We start from the raw sequence: 27,865 nt of genomic DNA on the forward strand, positions 1-27,865 counted from the left end.
GGCCGGGCTTGGGGAGTGGAAGAACTCCCAGGACCCCATCAAGCAGATATCAAGCAGATGCTCGTGGTGTCCCGTCTTCCCAGCACTCATTGTTATATAAGATAAAATCAATTTGAGCCAATGGAGGGACTTGAACTCGCGTTATGATGATTCCCAGACTTGTCTTAACCGACTCGACCATGATGGTACACACAATGAAGGTGTGTGTGTGTGTATTTGTGTGTGTTTGCGTTTGCACAAAATTTGCTCATAAACCAATGAGGAAAATTAATAGCAAGATAAAATATACATCTCTTTTTTATTATAATCTAAAAGGAAATAAGTTTTGCATTCATGAGTTTATAAGAAATAGTTTACTGTTCTGAAAAAAACATTATCGGTCGACTTCAGCAAGATGGCAGGAAGTGCGGTGCTTTTCAGCCATAGTGGCCCCCGCGGCGGCGCTCACAGACGATGGCCTTCTCGTGGTGGCAGGCGACGTCGTGCCATCTGATGCCATCTTTATAGAAGTTGTTGAGCACTGCCAGGCAGAACTCCTTCCCATTCTCACGGTTGTCAGGCTGGGGACGTCCCTCACTGGCAACGGAAGAGAAGTTTATGTGGTCAAATTCACTTACAAAATGGATATTAGATATTCTTATATATATTTTAGTCAGTTCAAGCATGAATGAATTACCTTCAAAGTATTATTGAACTTTTGGTGTTATTTAACTTCTGTAGTTTTCATGCATAAATGAATAAATCATTTTCAATACGTGTACAATGTAGATGCAGTAATATAAAGTTTCTCAAGCCAGTGTGGAACAAACCAGTATGAACTAAACGACAAGTGCAGCACTCACCCTCCGGTGTGAGACCAGTTGAGGCCGTAGAATGGGTAGCCAGAGGGCCAGGCGAAGTCGTAGCCGCTACGGTAACCTCCCGTCCAGATGTACTCCAGCTTGTCTGGAGGAGGGACGCAAATAATTATGCTCATAACTGTTAACAATCCAACATGAGAGACGCAGGCGACAATAACAGAAGCACAACAAACAAATGGGTTCATTACTTTATGCTCGTCTCTAAACAGTGTGAATAAATACAAAGATTTCATGCTACAGATTTCATGATACAAATGATAATCAGTTTATTTTATTCGAAGGTTTTATAATTGGTAACTGAGTTATATAAGATGAACTGGGTAAAGGAAAATGCATGGTAATATTGGAGAAACAAGTAAACGTTCCTGACCTTGGTAGATGACGTTTGAGATGATTTTGTCCTCTTCATGACTCTCGATGCTGACACCCTGCCATCCCTTGCCAAGACTGGAGCAGTAATAGTTGGCACTGTGCCAGTCGTACTTCTTGCCTCCATCGTGACGCCACGAGAAGTGGTAGTCGCTTCCACCAGCACTCAGATCAACCTGCAATATTGCAACAGTCAGCTCAAAATTAAAAGGAAACTAATACTCATCTTCATGTAATTTACTGCCTTAGACATACGGATTATTAAAGTATTTTCTCATATGTATCCAATCTGCTGAATTCGTCAATGATTATTTTTCAGCTATTCATTATATAATTACTTTCTTTACTACCATTTTTTTAAACACTCACCAGTTTGTAGCCCCCACCACCACCACCACCACTATAGCTTCCGAGATGTGCACCACCACCTCCACTATAGCCGCCACCATGGACGCCGCCGCCTCCACCAAAGCCGCCACCATGAGCAAAACCTCCGCCAAATCCAGCTCCACCACGTCCGCCGGCGTAGGGGCCCAAATACTCGGCCGTCGCCACAGCAGCAACACTGAGAATCAACACAGCTTTCATCTGCAACACAGAGGTGTGCAATTACTTCTCGGCACGTGAGGATGGCGTGTAGAATAAAGAGCTACATATTACATTGAGGAAATCAGTATGGATTCGAACAAATGCTATATTGCTGTAGCTGATATCTTGAGGTTATCTTGAGATGATTTTGGGGAATAGCTTTCCCGCGGGCAGGTCCTCGACTAGGCCTCCATTTTGTTACCCTCCCCCCCCCCCCGCAAGGAAGCAGTCCGGAGCAGCTGTCTAACTCCCAGGTACCTAATTATTGCTAGATGAACAGCTGCATCATAGCGAAAGAAACTCTGCCCATTTGTTTCCGCCTCCACCGGGGATCGAGCCCGGAACGTCACGACTACGAATCCGAAGCGCTTTCCATTCAGTTGTCAAACCCTCACTACAGTAATTACGCACTCACGGGTAATAAATCTTAGTATCACCTTGCCTTGTAGGTCCTTCGTTCACTCAAAAGCAAAATTCCTCGTAACAAAGTATCATTTGTCTGGGAAACATGTCCTCAGCTGCAGGAACAACACTCACGCGGTACCACAATCCTTTAGAGTATCAGAAGAACATTATCCTGTGCACTAGAACACTCGGCCTCCCAGAACACTCGCTCACTACGACTATCTCACATACACCAGGAGACTTTATCATGGCTACCAGAACACCTCGATAACCACAGTGTAAGACGTCCATCAGGAAAAGCCAACACCTACCGTGAGCAGCAAGGGAGTGTATTCATCGGCAGGTCTCCCCGCCTTATATACCTCGCCGTCATTGTACCTTCAGGGTCATCGTCAGCGCTTCCTCCGCATTAGAAATATGTCAGAGCTGAAGCGTCACCTCCACAAACCACTGGGTACTCCTCTTTCAAGCCTGGCAAAAACCTATCCAGAGACATTGCAGTAGCCAGCTTTGTATTAGTAGTATTGAACAAGGAGTAGTAGCGCAGCATAATAGCGTGTAGTAACTGAGCGTAGTAGTAGCTTACTAGCGTAGTAGTAGCGTGTTGAACGAGACTGTTCAATACGCTTTAACTGCACATAAGGGGCATAACTGCCCGATCCCTCAGAGTGTTCAGGAGAGAATTTGATAAGCACCTCCTAAGGATACCTGATTAACCAGGCTGTGACTCATACGTCAGGCTGCGTTCAGCTGCATCCAACATCCTGTTTGACCAGTTCAACAACGAGGAGGCCTTGTCGAGGACCCGACCGCGGGGACGCAAAGCCCAGAAACTATCTCAAGGTAACATCAAGGTAGCCATACACAGACTCTGACTTGGTTACAAGTGCTGCTGGGAGGTAATAAGTCGAAAACTGTAGGAGTGTCATATCTGTGGAACAGATGTCACGGTTACATTACATATTGTAATGGGAAGCCACTGAAGCCCTGCGCATCAAACTCAACATTCAGCCAATAAAAGCAACTTCATTAAATGCAAAATCCACAGCGACTACAATGTTTAAAAAAGAAGTTGAAAAATGGGACAAACTAGTGAACATTGTGCATTTATATCCGCCACCAAGATAACGTTATTTAAACCAAAGATTAAATCAGTGTGAAAAAAAGAAAACTCTACATTCATTAAAAACTTTGACCCAGATATCATAGTAACAAGGTTATCGTGAATAACCGAACTCAATTACGGATTCACTATAGCCCGTGCTACATGAACATTTTGTTCAGAGTAGCTGAATCAAAAACAACAACACCAGCAACGTCACCTCCAAGAGAACATCCCATAGCGACACGGAAGAATATTGACAGCCGGGTAATGAATGATGATTAATTAATTCGAATAATTTTATTTTGCTTTATGCGTCTAAATTTCATACAATGACGATCGTTCACCCTGTTGTGGATACTTGAGTAATGTAATGATGGTCGTTCCTTTCCTTGTGAGATACTTGAGTCCATGAGTTTTTTATGGAGCGTTTATAAGGAAAAGACTGATTTTATCATTTATTTATATCAGTCAGCAATTAAAGTGTGTTACTCTTTAAGCAACTTTTAAATTAATTGCAAAATTCATCAAGTACATTTTTGTTCACCAGAACACAGAGTAACGAGAACTAATTATTTGAAATAAAGGACAAACAAAGCGAGTGAGAACAAAAGCTGACCACGTCTCACGGTCAAACGTTATAACAAAGTGTTTGTGACGCAAGACATTTGGGGAGTCTGAGGCTCCTTTTTTCACCCGATGTTTGTAACACTAAGGACGAGGGATACTTAGCCCTTCTGTCTCACGGTGACTCCAGACTGGTGGGGCACCGTTGCTCCTGTCATATGGCACTGGCGACCCAAGACAGGTGGGTCCCCACATGATGTCAGGCAGACCTGGCGAGGCGAAGTCAGGTCCAACCCTGGCATATATCCTGTTGATGCTTTTAACTCGTTGAACTCGTGGATGTCACAAAACGTTATCAGTACAGATATATAATTGTGTGATTTTATCGACAAAATAGAGCTTTTTTAATTTAAAAAAATATGTAAAATGTATTTGATTTGTGTGTAAAACTAAAAAATAGTGGGCGAGAGCTTCAAAGAGTCTTCATTAAACAGTCTAGTTACCCTGAAGAAGAAACGTCTCCGTAAAACGGAGACGTTTCTTCTTCAGGGTAACTTCTGTTTCCTTCTGTTTTAAATCACGATTTTGTGACTTTTTGCAAACTTATGATACTGAGAATTGTTAGTACAGATTAAATATTGTAATCTAAGACATTTAAAAAATGAGCACCTTAATTTTTTGTTAAATTTGGAAACACTTTCATAGTAGATCCAGCTTCATCAGTTTGTCACTGACATATATAAACATAATAGGGTACCGGTACTGATCTTTGGGGTACGCCAGTTAACATTATCTTCATATCCATCTCTCAAATCACATTGCTATGTTTTTCTTCCTGTTAGAAAGGTATTATGTAACTCAGATCAACCGACATCTAGTTATTCAAGTACGCAAAGAAATCACAATAGCATGATAACTCAAAAAAAACAAAAATTGTCTCACGTCAGTGTGATCTTTGTGTTCTAAAGGAACACAAAGTTGAGCGTATAGTGGAGACACCATTACTCACAGGCCATAGTGTAGGCGGGCTATTCGTAAAACCAGGTTATGGCACCAGTTGGGGCCTTCTAGGCTCCCCATAGTGGATTTGGTAGAGTTCTGGGTAAATATTTTTTGACCTATCGTGGCCGAGTTGGTTAAAGCAGGTGTCTGAAAGTCAAAAGAACGCTGGTACAAATCCTCGCATTGCTCCAAAGGATTTTCTCAGTTATTCAGGTGTTTTTTTTACGTTTATGTCGAAGGCTGTCTAGCTACCGAGAAGATGGATTCGGTCAATTCTTACCTTCCGTGTGTTACCATTGCGACCTTGTCAGCAAACTGTGCCATGTTTGTGTGACTAGACTTTCCTTCTATCACTTTATGTTGAACCTTTTACTAAATTTATCTGTTGTATCACTAGCTTGCAGATTAATTTACGTAGGACCTTTCTGAATATACTTGTCATCAATGCAAAACTATAGCTTCATATTGTCGGCTGTCGAAAGGTACGGACTCCGCTCTTTTTTTCCTTCTTTTATTTTTTTTTAAACACGCACACATCCCAAGGATGCCGCCCGCAGTAGATGTCTGAATACCACCAGTTGCCAATATACTGGTAGGTAAACAGTGGCATCAGGTTACATGAAATGGTGTCCAAAAAGTTTATGTCCCTACCAGGAATTAAAACCCGGATTCTCAACTGTGTGTTGAGTTTTTTCACAACTAAACCATAGGCTCTTATGAGTGTGTTATTACCGAAGTGCAATTATCTAAGTGTAGTTACAGGATGAGAGCTACGCTAGAAGCAACAACGTACTGGAGTGCAAAATAACAACGTACTAGAGTGAACGATATGGAAGTAAATGCAGGATACAACTAATGAAGAGCAGAGGTGCCATAGGCACAATCAGAGAACACAGAATAAACATCAGAGGTCCACGGTTGTTCAACGTCCTCCCAGCGACTACAAGAAATATTGCCGGAACAACCGTAGACATCTTCAAGAAAAAACTAGTCTGTTTTCTAAAAGATGTTCTGGACCAACCAGGCTGTATTGAGTATGTGGGCCTGCGGGCCGCTCCAAGCAATAGCCTGGTGGACCAAACTCTCATAAGTGAAGCCTGGCCTTGGGCCGGGCTTGGGGAGTGGAAGAACTCCCAGGACCCCATCAAGCAGATATCAAGCAGATGCTCGTGGTGTCCCGTCTTCCCAGCACTCATTGTTATATAAGATAAAATCAATTTGAGCCAATGGAGGGACTTGAACTCGCGTTATGATGATTCCCAGACTTGTCTTAACCGACTCGACGATGATGGTACACACAATGATGGTGTGTGTGTGTGTGTGTATTTGTGTGTGTTTGCGTTTGCACAAAATTTGCTCATAAACCAATGAGGAAAATTAATAGCAAGATAAAATATACATCTCTTTTTTATTATAATCTAAAAGGAAATAAGTTTTGCATTCATGAGTTTATAAGAAATAGTTTACTGTTCTGAAAAAAACATTATCGGTCGACGTCAGCAAGATGGCAGGAAGTGCGGTGCTTTTCAGCCATAGTGGCCCCCGCGGCGGCGCTCACAGACGATGGCCTTCTCGTGGTGGCAGGCGACGTCGTGCCATCTGATGCCATCTTTATAGAAGTTGTTGAGCACTGCCAGGCAGAACTCCTTCCCATTCTCACGGTTGTCAGGCTGGGGACGTCCCTCACTGGCAACGGAAGAGAAGTTTATGTGGTCAAATTCACTTACAAAATGGATATTAGATATTCTTATATATATTTTAGTCAGTTCAAGCATGAATGAATTACCTTCAAAGTATTATTGAACTTTTGGTGTTATTTAACTTCTGTAGTTTTCATGCATAAATGAATAAATCATTTTCAATACGTGTGCAATGTAGATGCAGTAATATAAAGTTTCTCAAGCCAGTGTGGAACAAACCAGTATGAACTAAACGACAAGTGCATCACTCACCCTCCGGTGTGAGACCAGTTGAGGCCGTAGAATGGGTAGCCAGAGGGCCAGGCGAAGTCGTAGCCGCTACGGTAACCTCCCGTCCAGATGTACTCCAGCTTGTCTGGAGGAGGGACGCAAATAATTATGCTCATAACTGTTAACAATCCAACATGAGAGACGCAGGCGACAATAACAGAAGCACAACAAACAAATGGGTTCATTCCTTTATGCTCGTCTCTAAACAGTGTGAATAAATACAAAGATTTCATGCTACAGATTTCATGATACAAATGATAATCAGTTTATTTTATTCGAAGGTTTTATAATTGGTAACTGAGTTATATAAGATGAACTGGGTAAAGGAAAATGCATGGTAATATTGGAGAAACAAGTAAACGTTCCTGACCTTGGTAGATGACGTTTGAGATGATTTTGTCCTCTTCATGACTCTCGATGCTAACACCCTGCCATCCCTTGCCAAGACTGGAGCAGTAATAGTTGGCACTGTGCCAGTCGTACTTCTTGCCTCCATCGTGACGCCACGAGAAGTGGTAGTCGCTTCCACCAGCGCTCAGATCAACCTGCAATATTGCAATAGTCAGCTCAAAATTAAAAGGAAACTAATACTCATCTTCATGTAATTTACTGCCTTAGACATACGGATTATTAAAGTATTTTCTCATATGTATCCAATCTGCTGAATTCGTCAATGATTATTTTTCAGCTATTCATTATATAATTACTTTCTTAACTACCATTTTTTTAAACACTCACCAGTTTGTAGCCCCCACCACCACCACCACCACCACTATAGCCTCCGAGATGGGCACCACCACCTCCACTATAGCCGCCACCATGGACGCCGCCGCCTCCACCAAAGCCGCCACCATGAGCAAAACCTCCGCCAAATCCAGCTCCACCACGTCCGCCGGCGTAGGGGCCCAAATACTCGGCCGTCGCCACAACAGCAACACTGAGAATCAACACAGCTTTCATCTGCAACACAGAGGTGTGCAATTACTTCTCGGCACGTGAGGAGGGCGTGTAGAATAAAGAGCTACATATTACATTGAGGAAATCAGTATGGATTCGAACAAATGCTATATTGCTGTAGCTGATATCTTGAGGTTATCTTGAGATGATTTTGGGGAATAGCTTTCCCGCGGGCAGGTCCTCGACTAGGCCTCCATTTTGTTACCCTCCCCCCCCCCCCCCCCCGCAAGGAAGCAGTCCGGAGCAGCTGTCTAACTTCCAGGTACCTAATTATTGCTAGATGAACAGCTGCATCATAGCGAAAGAAACTCTGCCCATTTGTTTCCGCCTCCACCGGGGATCGAACCCGGAACGTCACGACTACGAATCCGAAGCGCTTTCCATTCAGTTGTCAAACCCTCACTACAGTAATTACGCACTCACGGGTAATAAATCTTAGTATCACCTTGCCTTGTAGGTCCTTCGTTCACTCAAAAGCAAAATTCCTCGTAACAAAGTATCATTTGTCTGGGAAACATGTCCTCAGCTGCAGGAACAACACTCACGCGGTACCACAATCCTTTAGAGTATCAGAAGAACATTATCCTGTGCACTAGAACACTCGGCCTCCCAGAACACTCGCTCACTACGACTATCTCACATACACCAGGAGACTTTATCATGGCTACCAGAACACCTCGATAACCACAGTGTAAGACGTCCATCAGGAAAAGCCAACACCTACCGTGAGCAGCAAGGGAGTGTATTCATCGGCAGGTCTCCCCGCCTTATATACCTCGCCGTCATTGTACCTTCAGGGTCATCGTCAGCGCTTCCTCCGCATTAGAAATATATCAGAGCTGAAGCGTCACCTCCACAAACCACTGGGTACTCCTCTTTCAAGCCTGGCAAAAACCTATCCAGAGACATTGCAGTAGCCAGCTTTGTATTAGTAGTATTGAACAAGGAGTAGTAGCGCAGCATAATAGCGTGTAGTAACTGAGCGTAGTAGTAGCTTACTAGCGTAGTAGTAGCGTGTTGAACGAGACTGTTCAATACGCTTTAACTGCACATAAGGGGCATAACTGCCCGATCCCTCAGAGTGTTCAGGAGAGAATTTGATAAGCACCTCCTAAGGATACCTGATCAACCAGGCTGTGACTCATACGTCAGGCTGCGTTCAGCTGCATCCAACATCCTGTTTGACCAGTTCAACAACGAGGAGGCCTTGTCGAGGACCAGACCGCGGGGACGCAAAGCCCAGAAACTATCTCAAGGTAACATCAAGGTAGCCATACACAGACTCTGACTTGGTTACAAGTGCTGCTGGGAGGTAATAAGTCGAAAACTGTAGGAGTGTCATATCTGTGGAACAGATGTCACGGTTACATTACATATTGTAATGGGAAGCCACTGAAGCCCTGCGCATCAAACTCAACATTCAGCCAATAAAAGCAACTTCATTAAATGCAAAATCCACAGCGACTACAATGTTTAAAAAAGAAGTTGAAAAATGGGACAAACTAGTGAACATTGTGCATTTATATCCGCCACCAAGATAACGTTATTTAAACCAAAGATTAAATCAGTGTGAAAAAAAGAAAACTCTACATTCATTAAAAACTTTGACCCAGATATCATAGTAACAAGGTTATCGTGAATAACCGAACTCAATTACGGATTCACTATAGCCCGTGCTACATGAACATTTTGTTCAGAGTAGCTGAATCAAAAACAACAACACCAGCAACGTCACCTCCAAGAGAACATCCCATAGCGACACGGAAGAATATTGACAGCCGGGTAATGAATGATGATTAATTAATTCGAATAATTTTATTTTGCTTTATGCGTCTAAATTTCATACAATGACGATCGTTCACCCTGTTGTGGATACTTGAGTAATGTAATGATGGTCGTTCCTTTCCTTGTGAGATACTTGAGTCCATGAGTTTTTTATGGAGCGTTTATAAGGAAAAGACTGATTTTATCATTTATTTATATCAGTCAGCAATTAAAGTGTGTTACTCTTTAAGCAACTTTTAAATTAATTGCAAAAATTCATCAAGTACATTTTTGTTCACCAGAACACAGAGTAACGAGAACTAATTATTTGAAATAAAGGACAAACAAAGCGAGTGAGAACAAAAGCTGACCACGTCTCACGGTCAAACGTTATAACAAAGTGTTTGTGACGCAAGACATTTGGGGAGTCTGAGGCTCCTTTTTTCACCCGATGTTTGTAACACTAAGGACGAGGGATACTTAGCCCTTCTGTCACACGGTGACTCCAGACTGGTGGGGCACCGTTGCTCCTGTCATATGGCACTGGCGACCCAAGACAGGTGGGTCCCCACATGATGTCAGGCAGACCTGGCGAGGCGAAGTCAGGTCCAACCCTGGCATATATCCTGTTGATGCTTTTAACTCGTTGAACTCGTGGATGTCACAAAACGTTATCAGTACAGATATATAATTGTGTGATTTTATCGACAAAATAGAGCTTTTTTAATTTAAAAAAATATGTAAAATGTATTTGATTTGTGTGTAAAACTAAAAAATAGTGGGCGAGAGCTTCAAAGAGTCTTCATTAAACAGTCTAGTTACCCTGAAGAAGAAACGTCTCCGTAAAACGGAGACGTTCCTTCTTCAGGGGTAACTTCTGTTTCCTTCTGTTTTAAATCACGATTTTGTGACTTTTTGCAAACTTATGATACTGAGAATTGTTAGTACAGATTAAATATTGTAATCTAAGACATTTAAAAAATGAGCACCTTAATTTTTTGTTAAATTTGGAAACACTTTCATAGTAGATCCAGCTTCATCAGTTTGTCACTGACATATATAAACATAATAGGGTACTGGTACTGATCTTTGGGGTACGCCAGTTAACATTATCTTCATATCCATCTCTCAAATCACATTGCTATGTTTTTCTTCCTGTTAGAAAGGTATTATGTAACTCAGATCAACCGACATCTAGTTATTCAAGTACGCAAAGAAATCACAATAGCATGATAACTCAAAAAAACAAAAATTGTCTCACGTCAGTGTGATCTTTGTGTTCTAAAGGAACACAAAGTGGAGCGTATAGTGGAGACACCATTACTCACAGGCCATAGTGTAGGCGGGCTATTCGTAAAACCAGGTTATGGCACCAGTTGGGGCCTTCTAGGCTCCCCATAGTGGATTTGGTAGAGTTCTGGGTAAATATTTTTTGACCTATCGTGGCCGAGTTGGTTAAAGCAGGTGTCTGAAAGTCAAAAGAACGCTGGTACAAATCCTCGCATTGCTCCAAAGGATTTTCTCAGTTATTCAGGTGTTTTTTTTACGTTTATGTTGAAGGCTGTCTAGCTACCGAGAAGATGGATTCGGCCAATTCTTACCTTCCGTGTGTTACCATTGCGACCGTGTCAGCAAACTGTGCCATGTTTGTGTGACTAGACTTTCCTTCTATCACTTTATGTTGAACCTTTTACTAAATTTATCTGTTGTATCACTAGCTTGCAGATTAATTTACGTAGGACCTTTCTGAATATACTTGTCATCAATGCAAAACTATAGCTTCATATTGTCGGCTGTCGAAAGGTACGGACTCCGCTCTTTTTTTCCTTCTTAATTTTTTTTAAACACGCACACATCCCAAGGATGCCGCCCGCAGTAGATGTCTGAATACCACCAGTTGCCAATATACTGGTAGGTAAACAGTGGCATCAGGTTACATGAAATGGTGTCCAAAAAGTTTATGTCCCTACCAGGAATTAAAACCCGGATTCTCAACTGTGTGTTGAGTTTTTTCACAACTAAACCATAGGCTCTTATGAGTGTGTTATTACCGAAGTGCAATTATCTAAGTGTAGTTACAGGATGAGAGCTACGCTAGAAGCAACAACGTACTGGAGTGCAAAATAACAACGTACTAGAGTGAACGATATGGAAGTAAATGCAGGATACAACTAATGAAGAGCAGAGGTGCCATAGGCACAATCAGAGAACACAGAATAAACATCAGAGGTCCACGGTTGTTCAACGTCCTCCCAGCGACTACAAGAAATATTGCCGGAACAACCGTAGACATCTTCAAGAAAAAACTAGTCTGTTTTCTAAAAGATGTTGTGGACCAATCAGGCTGTATTGAGTATGTGGGCCTGCGGGCCGCTCCAAGCAATAGCCTGGTGGACCAAACTCTCATAAGTGAAGCCTGGCCTTGGGCCGGGCTTGGGGAGTGGAAGAACTCCCAGGACCCCATCAAGCAGATATCAAGCAGATGCTCGTGGTGTCCCGTCTTCCCAGCACTCATTGTTATATAAGATAAAATCAATTTGAGCCAATGGAGGGACTTGAACTCGCGTTATGATGATTCCAAGACTTGTCTTAACCGACTCGACCATGATGGTACACACAATGAAGGTGTGTGTGTGTGTGTATTTGTGTGTGTTTGCGTTTGCACAAAATTTGCTCATAAACCAATGAGGAAAATTAATAGCAAGATAAAATATACATCTCTTTTTTTATTATAATCTAAAAGGAAATAAGTTTTGCATTCATGAGTTTATAAGAAATAGTTTACTGTTCTGAAAAAATCATTATCGGTCGACGTCAGCAAGATGGCAGGAAGTGCGGTGCTTTTCAGCCATAGTGGCCCCCGCGGCGGCGCTCACAGACGATGGCCTTCTCGTGGTGGCAGGCGACGTCGTGCCATCTGATGCCATCTTTATAGAAGTTGTTGAGCACTGCCAGGCAGAACTCCTTCCCATTCTCACGGTTGTCAGGCTGGGGACGTCCCTCACTGGCAACGGAAGAGAAGTTTATGTGGTCAAATTCACTTACAAAATGGATATTAGATATTCTTATATATATTTTAGTCAGTTCAAGCATGAATGAATTACCTTCAAAGTATTATTGAACTTTTGGTGTTATTTAACTTCTGTAGTTTTAATGCATAAATGAATAAATCATTTTCAATTCGTGTACAATGTAGATGCAGTAATATAAAGTTTCTCAAGCCAGTGTGGAACAAACCAGTATGAACTAAACGACAAGTGCATCACTCACCCTCCGGTGTGAGACCAGTTGAGGCCGTAGAATGGGTAGCCAGAGGGCCAGGCGAAGTCGTAGCCGCTACGGTAACCTCCCGTCCAGATGTACTCCAGCTTGTCTGGAGGAGGGACGCAAATAATTATGCTCATAACTGTTAACAATCCAACATGAGAGACGCAGGCGACAATAACAGAAGCACAACAAACAAATGGGTTCATTACTTTATGCTCGTCTCTAAACAGTGTGAATAATTACAAAGATTTCATGCTACAGATTTCATGATACAAATGATAATCAGTTTATTTTATTCGAAGGTTTTATAATTGGTAACTGAGTTATATAAGATGAACTGGGTAAAGGAAAATGCATGGTAATATTGGAGAAACAAGTAATCGTTCCTGACCTTGGTAGATGACGTTTGAGATGATTTTGTCCTCTTCATGACTCTCGATGCTGACACCCTGCCATCCCTTGCCAAGACTGGAGCAGTAATAGTTGGCACTGTGCCAGTCGTACTTCTTGCCTCCATCGTGACGCCACGAGAAGTGGTAGTCGCTTCCACCAGCACTCAGATCAACCTGCAATATTGCAACAGTCGGCTCAAAATTAAAAAGAAACTAATACTTATCTTGATATAGTTTACTGCCTTAGACATACGGATTATTAAAGTATATTCTCATATGTATCCAATGAACTTAATTCGCCAAGGACTCCTTTCAACTATTCATTATATAATTACATTCGTAACTACCATATTTTATGGTAGTTAAGAACTCACCAGTTTGTAGCCCCCACCACCACTATAGCCGCCACCATGGACGCCGCCGCCTCCACCAAAGCCGCCACCATGAGCGAAACCTCCGCCAAATCCAGCTCCACCACGTCCGCCGGCGTAGGGGCCCAAATACTCGGCCGTCGCCACAACAGCAACACTGAGAATCAACACAGCCTTCATCTGCAACACAGAGGTGTGCAATTACTTCTCGGCACGTGAGGAGGGCGTGTAGACCACGTAGCTACATATTACAGTGTTGTGTTTTAGGGGACATGTCATTATAATTACCCCAACACATTTCTCAACATTCACTTTACCAAGTCCTCCATTGGTCATTCACATATGAAATTCCCCGGAATGAAGTAGCGCTAATGTGGTGAACAATACCGTAGTTACAAGAGCAACACTGTCACACGCATCCAAACATTGTCACGCATAATAAAACCCATTCACGAATACCAGTAAAATACTCACGTCCTTCATAACATTAAAAGTCCCACACAGAACACACACCCTCATCAAAGTGCTGCCACGCTCACCAGAATAAGATCAAGACCACCAGAACATTATCACACTCACTATCATGCCCAACAAAAGAACTCTTTCAGGCCCATCAGGAGAACGCTCTGACGAGCACCAAGAGAATGTACTCGTTACATGAACACTCCACGCTCTTCAGAACATTCTAACACCTCACCAATGAAACTCCCTCACCCATCAGGAAAAGCCAACACCTACCGTGAGCCGCCAGGGAGTGTAGCCACCGCCAGGTCTCGCCCCCTTATATATCTCGCTGTCATTGTGCCATCAGGGTCACCGTCAGCGCCTCCAGAGAGCTGAAGCGTTACCTTCATGATTATGTTACCAGTGCGAAACGAAAGATTATTTGACTGGTTATTAGTGAACGTTGACTCGTAAATTCAATTATTTTTACTCAACTTACATGTTTTCCAATGAGGTTTCTGTAGCCTTCCGGTGTGTGTACGTGGGTGTGTGTTCGTGAGTTTTTAAGGTGTTTTTAATAATGGATGGTAGTTTTATGTTATGTTTTGTAATTAAGCTTAGAAAACATCTAAATTCGACTAGAATAATTAGTTGAGTTCATATTATGTTCATCAGTGTGGAGCCTAACTAGGATAAGTTAATCGTCAACGAGATAAAACAAAGAGTGAGAACAGACGCTGACCATAACTCATGGCCAGCTTTATCACAAGTTATTAGTGACGCCAGACTGGTGAGGTTCCAAGGATCCTCTCTTATAGGGTGCTTACCTATCAGTGTTTATCTATCGGTGACGACGTGGAAGTAAAGTCTAGCTCATTATACACCGCCCTAGCCTTGTTGTACCTGTTGCGTTATTGTTTAACTATTCTAATGTTCAAATTCTTGGTCGAGTCTGGCCTTAAAGTTGTGGATGGAGTGACCTCCACTTGTTGACCTCCCGATCACGGTATGAGCATTTCCTTAAATTTCTTTGACTCATTTGGATATCCAGCTTCCACCTGTGTCGTTTTGTCCTACTCTCTCTTAATATAAAGATTTGTCTTGTCCAACTTTGTCTAGTCACCTCAGTTCCTTGTATTTTTTTCATTATATCTCTATTTCTACTGTCCGCCACTTCCTTCAATCTATTCTCATAGATTGACCCTATTAGCTCTGACACTTATCTTGTTGCAAACCTTTGATTTTTTCGATTATAGTTTTATTCCTCACAAGATATGGATTCCAGGCTGTTGTTGCATATTCCATTCTAACAGAAGCTGTGTAGGTTGTCTCGAAAAAGTCCTGATTTCGGTTTCTTAACAGCGTTCTAATCTTTGTCACCATCCCATATGCTGCCTATATCACCCTGCCAATGTGTGCTTCTGATGTTAGCGTTAGAATTATATCTACTCCAAAAATCACTTTCTCTCTCCGATTCCTGAAGCAAGATTCTTTTTTTTTGTCTTCTATTTATGGTGTAGAAACCTTCTGGTATTCTTTTTCCCTTCATCGTCTTCATTACCTTACACTTATTGGAAATGAACTCCAGCAACAATTTGTTGTGAGTTTGTCAAAGTACTTCCTGAAACTTTCTATATTCTTTCTCGGTTCTTATATTCCTCATTAGCTTTGCATCGTCTGTATACATTGACAAATAAACGAGCTCACTCCTTCAAGTAGATCATTCACGTAAATTAGGAACAGTAGCGTTCCAAAGACTGAGCCTTGGGGGACCCCACTTGCTTACAGTCCTTCAACTCGAGTCCTCTCCTCTGATTATAATACTTTGTCTTCTGTCCTTCAGATACTCCCTTACATAGTTCAGTGCCTTCCCAATTATCTCATCTTGCTTCTCCATTCTGTGCACCTCTTTCGTGAGGAACAGTGTCCAGTGTTTTTTGGCAATGGCAAATGTAATCTACCCAGTTATCGTTTTCGAGTCGTATTTTAGTAACCTTGTCATCTAACTTGATGACGTTTGTCAGGCGCGACTTTTCCCTTCTAAATCCATGTTGGGCTTTTGTTACAAAGTTTATCCTCTCAAGGTGATCCATTAATCGCATCCTGATTACTCTCTCCCGCGCTTTACAGACAATACCTCTCAGAGACCGGAGGAGCTTTGGGGAACCTCAGTCATGGGTGAAAAGAGTGACAGAAGGCAGGAGGGGCTCCAGGAACCTGTCATGGGTGGGGGTGGTATTGGGCAAGTGGGATTCTGAGACCCCCTCTGTCATAGATTATACAAGATATAAACATGCATAAGTGCCTACTGCTTTTTCTGTACATTTTCTTAGCGATCACAACCAGAATTATAGTACAGTCCACTACAATAATATCAGGAAAATTATTATATATATGTGTGCCGAGCTTTTAGAAGTAGTGAATCATTGCTGACAATGACCACGTATTTGCTAAGCATTTTCTTTTGTCGCGGAGAAATCAGTCAAATAAAACCAGGAGAGGAGGGAAGGTGCGACATGGTCAGCGACACGTACACCCTGGACGGAATATGGCACCTCGGCGACCGTGTCATATGGCACCTCGGCGACCGTGTCATATGGCACCTCGGCGACTGTGTCATATGGCACCTTAGCGACCGTGTCATATGGTACCTAAGCGACCGTGTCATATGGCACTTCAGCGACCATGTCATATGGCACCTCGGCGACCGTGTCATATGGCACCTCAGCGACCGTGTCATATGGCACCTCAGCGACCGTGTCATATGGCACCTCAGCGACCGTGTCATATGGCACCTCAGCGACCGTGTCATATGCACTGTGACAAATACAGTCACTAATTTGTAATTTTCTAATTGTCACAATTATTTATGGGTAATTAAATTATGGTTGTTGAACTATTACCACAATCATTCATAGGTAATAACAGATGTAGTTGCTGAACCGTAAATAACAAATAACACATTCAATATGTTATATTGAATACGTGATATGACACTTCAGACGATTCTGCAATTATATTATTATTCAACATTTAATTATGAATCTCGATGGGGTCTCGGTAGTACAGTTGGGTTCGCTCTCGAGACACATTTTGGATATCACATTTCGAATCCAGCACAGGATAATAATCAGTGTGCACGTTTCCTTTCACCTAATGCAACAGTTCATCTAGTATTTGTGGCAGTAAATAGGAGTTACGCAACTGTTGTAGGGCTGCATACTGAGGACGGTCAGTAATTAAACATTAAGGGGACCTTGATTCAAGCCTAAAGTACATATATTATATATATATATATATATATATATATATATATATATATATATATATATATATATATATATATGATCGATGTTCCCTTCGGGAATCTTAATTTTAAGATGAATAGGAAAACCAGGGATATACTGAACATCTTGTTTCAGATTCTTTACTTTAAAATGCATAACGTTTCGAATACTTCTCGTATTCATCATCAGATCTAAAAGAAAAAACAGAAATCACAATCAAATAGCTGGTAAACAAAGAACTCATACTGAATATAATTGCCTATCAAAGAAAGGAAAATGCTTAAAAAAACAAAACACTTAAGCGCACTTAAAGTGATCAATACAAATAAAACTTATTAACTGTCACATATATTAAAGCTAATTTAAAAATCCATTAAACTACAAGATGAAATTTATAACTACTAAAACAAATCATTCTATTAAACTTACGTGAAGTGATCAGAAGTGAAACTTGATACTCAACACGTAGATACTAAACACTATAACAAATATTTATATAATGACTACAAATCTACAAAAAATGTATGTAAAATACAAACAGAATAAACGACAATTATAAAGTATTAACCAAAATCTTATAAAAAACTCAAATATTAAATAAAATTAAATACCAAAAAGTGTATTATATATCCTAAATAAAAGATTATATTAATGTACAATGTCACGACTTGATATAAGTAAGAAAGGGCAAAGACATGGTAAACTAAACAAAATTATAATAAAATTAAACTACCAAAATGAACTATAAATCAAATTTCAGGGCCTACTGTGCACTATACAGTGTACAATTGAACAGCTGAAAGGTTGCTATTTAACAGAGGCCGCAGCTCCTTTATATATAATGATTCCATTACTCTCAAATCTGACTGGCCATTCATACAAGTGTCCAGAATTTTAAAATCAGATTCCAGCAGAGAATGATCAAACTCATGAATATATATATATATATATATATATATATATATATATATATATATATATATATATATATATATATATATATATATATATATATATATATATATATATATATTCAAACAAGCTTGAATGGCCCTACAGCTAATATGTAACACGTATATGCTGCATTCAAGAATTACTTGGACAATAGTCTTGTAATTTTCAGGCTCGTGTTTAAATCCTAGATGACCCGAGGTTAGTATATTCACTCTCTTGGATCGAAAGCTTTATCAGGAATGAAGGAGACATATCATTGTAGCAAGAAATATGGGAACTCTCAGCGTTTGATAATGTCATTTCATCACAAACATTTTATAGAAACTGGGTTTAAATTATGAAGATCATTCAATACATTGTTTCTGGTAAATATACATATAGAGAATGGTCAGTCGCAAAGAGCGGCTGCTGCTCATGATTTGAAGGCCGTATTCCGCTGTTAAATTGCTACGGAACAATGTCCATCAAGTTCTGGATGAGTGCAATTAGTTAGTATTGTGCAGTGGTGGCTGCAGCTGGCGAGGCCTTCAAGACAACATGCAAACAAAACCACTGTATTTGATGACGCTATGTACGCTTGATTGTGTGCTTGAAGCCTCAGTATCTTCAGTGTCAGAGAACAAAGTATCTGGCACGAGCTCCCAACACTTTCGCTTCTTTGTTGTGATGGATTCGCCGCTTTAATTTAAAATAAAAATAATTGAGAAACATTTTTATAGCTGACACCTTGTTTTGTGCCCTGTTTTGGCACCTTAGTAAATCCCAAGTTAGGGGCGAACTAAAGTTTAAGGGTTTTTCATTTTTAATGAGCGACCCATATGAAAAAGTACAATACTTAAGAGCATCTATATCATAAACAAAACTTCGATTGTGACAGCAATTCCAAAATTATGCAAGAAAAATTGAATATTATCAACAATTCACTTACCAGCATCTCTGGGCTACTAGAATTGCAAGTGTGGTCACAGCTGCTAGATTGCTCCCATTGTGTTGATCCGTGCGTGTCGGCCAGCCACGGCTTAATACTTCCTCGGTTTTTGGGAGCAAGGAGGCTCTTTATGAACTGTTTAATTGCATTGTTAATATATCTACTTCACCTATACTCGATTAAATTGTATTTATATATTTAAATTTTAAATAATGAACACATTATTATTGATATTTTTAAATTTGGCAATGGTTAAAAACAATTTTTTTATATAAATTGAATGCGGAAAATAATTATTTAGTGAAAATTTTGTGGAAATGACCAATACAATAGAGAATAAGGCTTGAAAGACACTGACCATATTGGGCTCACTTAATGCTTCCGAGGGTTTCTTGTTTACCTCTCTCTCTCTTCGCCAAGTAAAGGTCAGTCAGTTTTAATGCTTAGCTTGTGATCAGTCTTTCCTGTGCTCAGGGAAGGTCTGGACTGGGCTCTACCTTTTCTCTGCGCGGAGGTCTAAAGACGGCTGTATCTCTTCTGTGTTCATAAGCCTAGGAAAGGCTGCATATCTTCTGTGCTCACAGGTCTAGGAAAGGCTGTAAATCTTCTGCCAACCTCTGAAAAATACATAAAATAATGATGGAGAAAGCACAATATACGTAGCTATACTTGTACCAGAGCGGAGCGGGTGTGAGATCCAAAAAAACTATCTTGCCTTATCTTATATATAAATGTATTTTTGAAGATCAATATATTAAATGGGTTAAAAAATACAATACCGACGACTCAGCGATTCCATTAATAATGTGCAATGGTTGGAAATGAATTACCTTATTGTGATTCAGCTTCCGTTTCAGTCAATACAGCAAGTTCCTTTGATACATACAGAGATAGGAAAAGAAAGAGAAAGAGGGAGAACAAGAGTTAGAGACAGCGAGAGAGAGAGAGATAGAGAGAGAGAGAGAGAGAGAGAGAGAGAGAGAGAGAGAGAGAGAGAGAGAGAGAGAGAGAGAGAGAGAGAGAGAGAGAGAGAGAGAGAGAGAGAGAGACAGAGAGAGACCCTATAAAAACACCGATAGGGGCAGACAAAATGATCCGAAATTATGACCAAACTCTAATCGCTTGAAGACCGCCTATGGAAGACCTTAACGAAAAGAGAAGATCAGTTGCCTGACGAGCTTGTTTGTGAGCCTGATATTGTTTGTTTGTGAGCCTGATATTGTTTGTCTGTGAGCCTGATATTGTTTGTCTGTGAGCCTGATATTGTTAGTCAGTGAGCCTCATATTGTTAGCCAGTGAGCCTCATATTGTAAGTCTGAGAGCCTGATAGTGCTAGTTTTTGAGCCTGATATTGTTAGTCTGTGAGCCTAATATTACTAGTCTGTGAGCCTGATATTGTTAGTCTGTGAGCCTAATATTGTTAGTCTGTGAGGCTGATATTGATTGTGAACCTGATATTAATTGTCTGTGAGCCTGATATTTATTGATTGTGAGCCTGATATTGTTAGTCTGTGAGGCTGATATTGTTTGTCTGTGAGCCTGATATTGTTTGTCTGTGAGCCTGATATTGTTTGCCCGTGAGCCTGATATTGTTTACCTGTAAGCCAGTTGTTGTTTAGAGTTTAGCTCAACATTTATTAAAATTTAAATCTAATAAAAACACTAGCCAGGTTGTAATTCCTAAAAACTCACACATGTTAGTATCTAGTTTCATAATGTGATAAAATAGTCAATAAAGAATATATATGGAATGCTTTCATAATGCAGTTAGTTTGGCCCTTGTTGAGTGTTCGGTGGCGAAAATGAACAGGTAGTTCCAGAGTGACAATTACTACTAATAGAGGCTAATATTAGAGCTAAAAGCGCCAGCCCGCTGCTATTGAACGTACATGTCAGTAAGAGCATTAAAGGGAACTATCAGGAGTAGGCGCCAAGCCATTACCACTATATAGCACCTGGAAGGGGTCAGGATAAGGATTTAGGACGGGACAAGAGGGAGGAAGGAATGGTGCCCAAGCACTTGGACGGTAGGGGATTGAACGTCGACCTGCATGAAGCGAGATCGTCGCTCTACCGTCTTGCCCAAAGAGCATTGAACAAGTTCGGCAGAATTTCATATGTGTGTGTTTTTGGAGCCTCTATTCCAAACAGGCTGTGTGTGGCGCAGTTCTTTACATCCTGAGGCAAATATCTCGGAATATATGTTGGATTCATTAATCTTGTCTTGCCAAGGTTTTCTTAAAGGAGTTTCTCCCTTTAAAATTGTATTAATGAACATAAATCTTCGTTTTACCATAAAAATCACGTAAAACTCTAAGCAATTGTTTACTATAGTTATATATGATCACATTACCAGTTCTGTCTTTTGTGTTGTTACTATGCAATTAAATTTGTCTTCTGCGGAAGAGTCATAATTTAAATTTTATATGTTAGACTCTGTGAAGTATTCACCTAGTTGTATACACCTAGTTGTTCTTGCGGGGGTTGAGCTCTGCTCTTTCGGCCCGCCTCTCAGCTGTCAATCATTCAACTGTAACTAACTATTAACTAATTCCCCCCACCCCCCAGGAAGCAGCTCCGTAACAGCTGTCTAACTCCCAGTTATCTATTTACTGCTAGGTAACAGGGTCAAAGAAACTTTGCCCATTTATTTTTGCCTGTTCCGGGAATCGAACCCGGGCCACAGAATTACGAGTCCTGCTCGCTGTCCGTTCAGCTACCAGACCCCCGAAAAAATTGTGTGTGTGTGTACTCTGTGTGTGAACTAAGGGAACTAAGGGAACTGGGAATCAACTGGTGTGTGTGTGTGTGTGTGTACTCACCTATTTGTACTCACCTATTTGTGCTTGCGGGGGTTGAGCACTGGCTCTTTGGTCCCGCCTCTCAACTGTCCGTCAACTGGTGTATAGGTTCCTGAGCCTGTTGGGCTCTATCATATCTACACTTGAAACTGTGTATAGAGTCAGCCTCCACCACATCACTGACTAATGCATTCCATTTGTCAACTACTCTGACACTATAAAAAAATCTTTCTAATATCTCTGTGGCTCATTTGAGCACTCAGTTTCCACCTGTGTCCCCTAGTGCTTGTGCCCCTTCTGTTAAATAGCCCGTCTTTATCTACCCTGTCAATTCCTCTGAGAATCTTTTACGTGGTGATCATATCTCCCCTAACTCTTCAGTCTTCTAGAGACGTGAGGTTTAATTCCTGTAGTCTCTCCTCGTAGCTCATACCTCTCAGCCTGGGTACTAGTCTGGTGGCAAACCTTTCAACTTTTTCCAGTATGGTCTTATGCTTGACTAAATATGGACTCCATGCTAAGGCTGCATACTCCAGGATTGGTCTGATATAGGTGGTATACAAAGTTCTGAACGATTCCTTGCACAAGTGTCTCAATGCCGTTCTTATGTTAGCCAACATGGCATATGCTGCTGATGTTATCCTCTTGATATGGGCTTCAGGGGACAGGTCTGGCGTGATATCAATCCCCAAGTCTTTCTCTCTGACTCGTGTAGAATTTCATCTCCCAAATGATTCCTTGTAACTGGCCTCCTGCTCCCTACACCTATCTTCATTACATGTGTGTGTGTGTGTGTGTGTGTGTGTGTGTGTGTGTGTGTGTGTGTGTGTGTGTGTGGGTGTGTGTGTGTGTGTGTGTGTGTGTGTGTGTGAGTGTGCACTCATATAGTTGTACTCACCTAGTTGTGCTTGCGGGAGTTGCGATCTGGTTCTTTGGTCCCGCCTCTCAACTGTCAATCAACTGGTATACAGATTCCTGAGCCTACTGGGCTCTATCATATCTACATTTGAAACTGTGAAGGGCGTCTGCCTCCATCACATCACTGCCTAATGCATTCCATCTTTGAGCCTGATATTGTTTGTCTGTGATCCTGATATTGTTAGTCTGTGAGGCTGATATTGATTGTCTGTGAGCCTAATATTGTTCGTCTTTCAGCCTGTTACTGTTAGTCTGTGAACCTGATATTGTTTGTGTGTGTGATCTCTCCTGACTCATTTATGAGTCAAGAGGGAATAACAGCGGGTTTTGGGTTTATGCTCATCCACATTCATCACCTTATGAGAGATGGAGAGCTGTCTCACCCAGGTAACCACATCAGCGTCCTCCAACTTGCCATAGGTACAATTACAACGAAATTGTTGGCAAGGCAAACCTTCCCGGAGCCTCAAATTCACATCCACTGTTTTCAAGCGATATTAATTTAGACATGAATTGGTGCCTATATATCCTGTCTCCCATTGTCTGTGTTTTATCCCTCTCAGTGTGTGTCTCAGTCTTGTTTCTAATACTATATTCACTACACAGTCCCCCTCATATTTTTCCATGTATATTTACTCATCTCTCTCTCTCTCTCTCTCTCTCTCTCTCTCTCTCTCTCTCTCTCTCTCTCTCTCTCTCTCTCTCTCTCTCTCTCTCTCTCTCTCTCCCTCGCTTATAACTACTAGCGCTCTTATTACTAGCTAAAACTACTTTATATAATCGATTAGATCAGTATGAGGTCAAACCAGCGGAAAACATGGATCGAACAAGTACAAACAGACGGTGATTAGGAGATACGAACATGCAGTGGTAAAAGAAGACACAAGAAAGAGAGAACAAAGAGGCAGAGAGAGCAAGGGGAAATAAATGAGAAAACTTTTGATAGTCCGACATACATCTATGAGTGATTGACGGGACAATGACTGCCAAAATTAGGACAGCCGAAATTCGATGAAAGGTTCGTAATAATATTTCAACAAAGGCTGAAGAGTCGCCAGAGAAATAGACTGCAGGGACGACAGACCTAACTCTGCCAAAATAAAAAAGTTTCACCCTTGACCTGGTAAATGTTTTAACTCTGCACTGCCAGTCTGCTCCCTGCGTGAAGTAACCGAGTATTTCCATTAGAGGAAGATAATTCAATCTCCCTGAAAATGAACTTTGGCTGTGTGCGGCCGAGTTGGGTAGAGTCTGAGGCATCAAGGACGGTGGCCATTGGGAGCAAAGCCAACTTGGAGCAACTAATTAACCAACTTGGCCTAACTACAGCAACTTAGGGGTAGGAGTAGGAACGAAGGAAGAGGTACAGTGAGGCGAAGAGAGAACATTGAGAGGTGGTGAGGCAGATCGTCGCTTCTCGCCGCCGTCCGTAGGAGTCGGAAGCTGTGAACTACGGTGATAGATTTCACGGGCCAACAAAGGAAGCCGGAGGTGGTGCACCTGGTGATTGATTGTTCAACACCTGACATCGTACCATGAACCTCTTTAAATTACGTCACTCTGCCTTGGTCCGGCTCGTGGTTTCTGCAGTGAATGTCAGGTCGTCATCTACCCTCAATCACCGTTTACTTTCTCTAGTTCTGCATATGTTTTATGCCTTTACTTGAGGAGCAGTGAAAAGTATGGACATTCAAGGATTATATAGAGGTCCCTATATGTGTTCTTGCTTACGGCCTCACCATAGACCGTACAACATGGAAATGTTGTTCAGAGTAGCTGACTCTAAAACAACAACAACTCTGTGCTCTTGCAACTTTGATCGTAATTTCGATTTCCGTGTGTGTGTGTGTGTGTGTGTGTGTGTGTGTGTGTGTGTGTGTGTGTGTGTGTGTGTGTGTGTGCTTTCAATATTCGTAAAACAACGTTTATTTTTCTTATTGTATGTGTTACGTGGTCTGTGACTTCGATTTATTGTTAGCACGATGGACGATGAAGTCCGTATCAACCTCATTTGCTTATTTGCTTGTCACTCTGTGTTATACGCAAGCATTCTCTTCGATTTGTTAACAATTTATTTCTTTTGAATTCTCCACCGAGCAGTTGCCGCTTGCTTATTGCAGTAGCTTTCAGCCCTTTGCCTTCTAGTCGTACTATAAACAATCAATCCACTTGCTTATTAATCTTACCCTGAAGAGGTTCTTCTTTACAATCAAATTTCTCCTTTGAGTATATAGTTTCATTTCATCTCCTAGTGATTCCACTTTACGAAAAAAATATAGTTCCGCACCCCCAAGGAAATGTTCACTTTGTTCCGGGAAATGTTTCAAAATTTACTAATCCTTTTACAATCAAATTGGGAAGCAATAGCGATATATCTTTTTATCTTCCTACATCTATAAGCATCCTATTAGTCTTTAGGTAAACTCACTTTGCTTCACAGTAATTTCATAACTTTATCATCAGCCTTCGCTATCACTCTACTTCTTATTTAGTTCTGAGAGAAAGAACATCGGGAGAAAGTATAAATCGGATATTACAGTAAGACTGTAAACAAAAAGAAGGTAAGTAAGAAAGTAATGTTCTATTATTACCATTCCAGAACATAGTGACAGTCATTTGAACAAGACTGCTCAAATGTTCATATATATATATATATATATATATATATATATATATATATATATATATATATATATATATATATATATATATATATATATATATATATATATATATATTTATATATATATATATGTAAATATATATATATATATATATATATATATATATATATATATATATATATTTATATATATATATATGTAAATATATATATATATATATATATATATATATATATATATATATATATATATATATATATATATATATATATATATATATATATTTTGGTAGAAGTCTTTCCTGTAGACATATATTATTAAATATGACCGAAAAAGTAAGATTAATAATTCTAACACGAATTTTCTCAATCTTTCGTACATTTCTTTTCACTGTTGGTGGTAATTCAAAAATCAATTCTCCAAAATTCATTTTTATTTCTAGTCTGACGCGACACTTGAGCGCGTTTCGTAAAACTTATTACATTTTCAAAGACTTTAGTTAACATATACACAACTGAATAGAACTTACACATCTCCGATTTGTTTATATCTACATTTGAGTGAGGTGGATGGGGTGAGGTGGTATTAATAGGGTATTAATTTCATCAACACAAGAGAGAACACGAAACAATTTAATAGGGTATTAATAGGGTATTAATTTCATCAACACAAGACAGAACACGAAACAATGGGTAATGAATGGAAGTGATTGTAGAAAGCCTATTGGTCCATATTTCTTGATGCTTCTGTATTGGAGCGGAGTCTTGAGGTGGGTAGAATATAGTTGTGCATTAGTTGGCTGTTGATTGCTGGTGTTGACTTTTTAATGTGTAGTGCCTCGCAAACGTCAAGCCGTCTGCTATCGCTGTATCTATCGATGATTTCTGTGTTTTTACAAGGATTTCTCTGGCGATGGTTTGGTTGTGGGAAGAGATTATATGTTCCTTAATGGAGCCCTGTTGCTTATGCATCGTTAAACGCCTAGAAAGAGATGTTGTTGTCTTGCCTATATACTGTTTTTTTTGGAGCTTACAATCCCCAAGAGGGCATTTGAAGGCATAGACGACGTTGGTCTCATTTAAAGCGTTCTGCTTTGTGTCTGGAGAGTTTCTCAGGAGTATGCTGGCCGTTTTTCTGGTTTTATAGTAAATCGTCAGTTGTATCCTCTGATTTTTGTCTGTAGGGATAACGTTTCTATTAACAATATCTTTCAGGACCCTTTCCTCCGTTTCCTGAAAGGGTCCTGAAAGATGTGTGGACTTAGTTTTCTGATGATTACTGTCACTGTGTTGAAATTTCTTCAAGGCAGGAATGTCCTTCTGAAGGTAAGGTCTCCACGCTTAGATACAGTAGTCCAAATGGCAGTGCACCAAAGCCTTGTGCAGCTGAATAGCCACTTCACTTTTCCACTCGGAGGATATATCAGTGTTGTGTGAAATTCGTGTTCTTTTATTGGCAATATTTTATACTGTCATTCAATTAAACAACATAAAAATACTTAAATGAATCGTTCTTAAAGTCTGATAATGCATGCTATACTCACCTAGTTGTGCTTGTGAAGCTTGAGCTACGGCTTTTTGGTCCCGCCTCTCAACTTTATTGATGCATAATATTTTCTTGCATTTTGTCAATGTAACTTTATATTCAGTCTAACATAAAAATCAACAGAGTGTGGGAATATCATCTTAAACGTTATATGATAATAAAACTGCATTTAAAGGAGGTAATCCATAACAATATCGATTGATTTATTCAGTGGTTTAGGCATGAAATAAATTGTGGGGTTATTAGAGAAAACGTATGGAAGGTTGTGGTAAACTTTTATATTATTTTAGCATTTTTGTATATATGCGTGTGTGTGTTTACTGTGTGTGTGTGTGTGTGTGTGTGTGTGTGTGTGTGTGTGTGTGTGTGTGTGTGTGTGTGTGTGTGTGTGTGTGTGTGTGTGTGTGTCTGTGTACTCACCTAATTGTACTGTGTACTTGCTTTGGCTCAACCCCCGCAACCTCATCACAACTTAATGCATTCCATTTGATAACTACTCTGACACTGAAAAAATTCTTACTTATGTCTGTGGCTCATCTGGGTACTAAGTTTCCACCTGTGTCCACTTGTTCGTGTTCCACCCGTGCTAAAGGGTTTATCTTTGTCCACCCTGTCAATTCCCCTGAGTATTTTGTAGGTGGTTATCATGTCTCCCCTTACTCTTCTGTTTTCCAGGGACGTGAGGTTCAACTTTTTTAAACTTTCCTTGTAGCTCATACCTCTCAGATCTGGGACTAATTTGGTGGCATA

General features: G+C 40.5%; 3 protein-coding genes across 3 annotated transcripts; all 3 read right to left on the reverse strand.

Annotated features, from left to right (window-relative positions):
* Nucleotides 1–281: 281 nt before the first annotated feature.
* LOC138369126 (uncharacterized) lies at nucleotides 282–1,832 on the reverse strand. Its single transcript, XM_069332069.1, has 4 exons — nucleotides 1,599–1,832; nucleotides 1,231–1,405; nucleotides 843–945; nucleotides 282–576 (listed from the first exon to the last, which is right to left on the reverse strand). The coding sequence occupies exons 1-4, from the start codon at nucleotides 1,815–1,817 to the stop codon at nucleotides 417–419; spliced, it is 657 nt and encodes a 218-aa protein (XP_069188170.1). The 5' UTR covers nucleotides 1,818–1,832; the 3' UTR covers nucleotides 282–416.
* A 4,452-nt stretch (nucleotides 1,833–6,284) lies between these two features.
* Nucleotides 6,285–7,851, reverse strand: LOC138369127 (uncharacterized). Its single transcript, XM_069332070.1, has 4 exons — nucleotides 7,602–7,851; nucleotides 7,234–7,408; nucleotides 6,846–6,948; nucleotides 6,285–6,579 (listed from the first exon to the last, which is right to left on the reverse strand). The coding sequence occupies exons 1-4, from the start codon at nucleotides 7,821–7,823 to the stop codon at nucleotides 6,420–6,422; spliced, it is 660 nt and encodes a 219-aa protein (XP_069188171.1). The 5' UTR covers nucleotides 7,824–7,851; the 3' UTR covers nucleotides 6,285–6,419.
* A 4,441-nt stretch (nucleotides 7,852–12,292) lies between these two features.
* On the reverse strand, nucleotides 12,293–17,790 carry LOC123762819 (uncharacterized). The gene is made up of 6 exons (XM_045749579.2): nucleotides 17,775–17,790; nucleotides 14,353–14,450; nucleotides 13,618–13,794; nucleotides 13,243–13,417; nucleotides 12,855–12,957; nucleotides 12,293–12,588 (listed from the first exon to the last, which is right to left on the reverse strand). Exons 3-6 carry the CDS (start codon nucleotides 13,792–13,794, stop codon nucleotides 12,429–12,431), a joined length of 615 nt encoding a protein of 204 aa, XP_045605535.2. The 5' UTR covers nucleotides 14,353–14,450; nucleotides 17,775–17,790; the 3' UTR covers nucleotides 12,293–12,428.
* Between the last annotated feature and the right edge of the window lie 10,075 nt (nucleotides 17,791–27,865).

This window comes from Procambarus clarkii, chromosome 27, assembly GCF_040958095.1.
Source record: "Procambarus clarkii isolate CNS0578487 chromosome 27, FALCON_Pclarkii_2.0, whole genome shotgun sequence".
Lineage (NCBI taxonomy): Eukaryota > Metazoa > Arthropoda > Malacostraca > Decapoda > Cambaridae > Procambarus > Procambarus clarkii.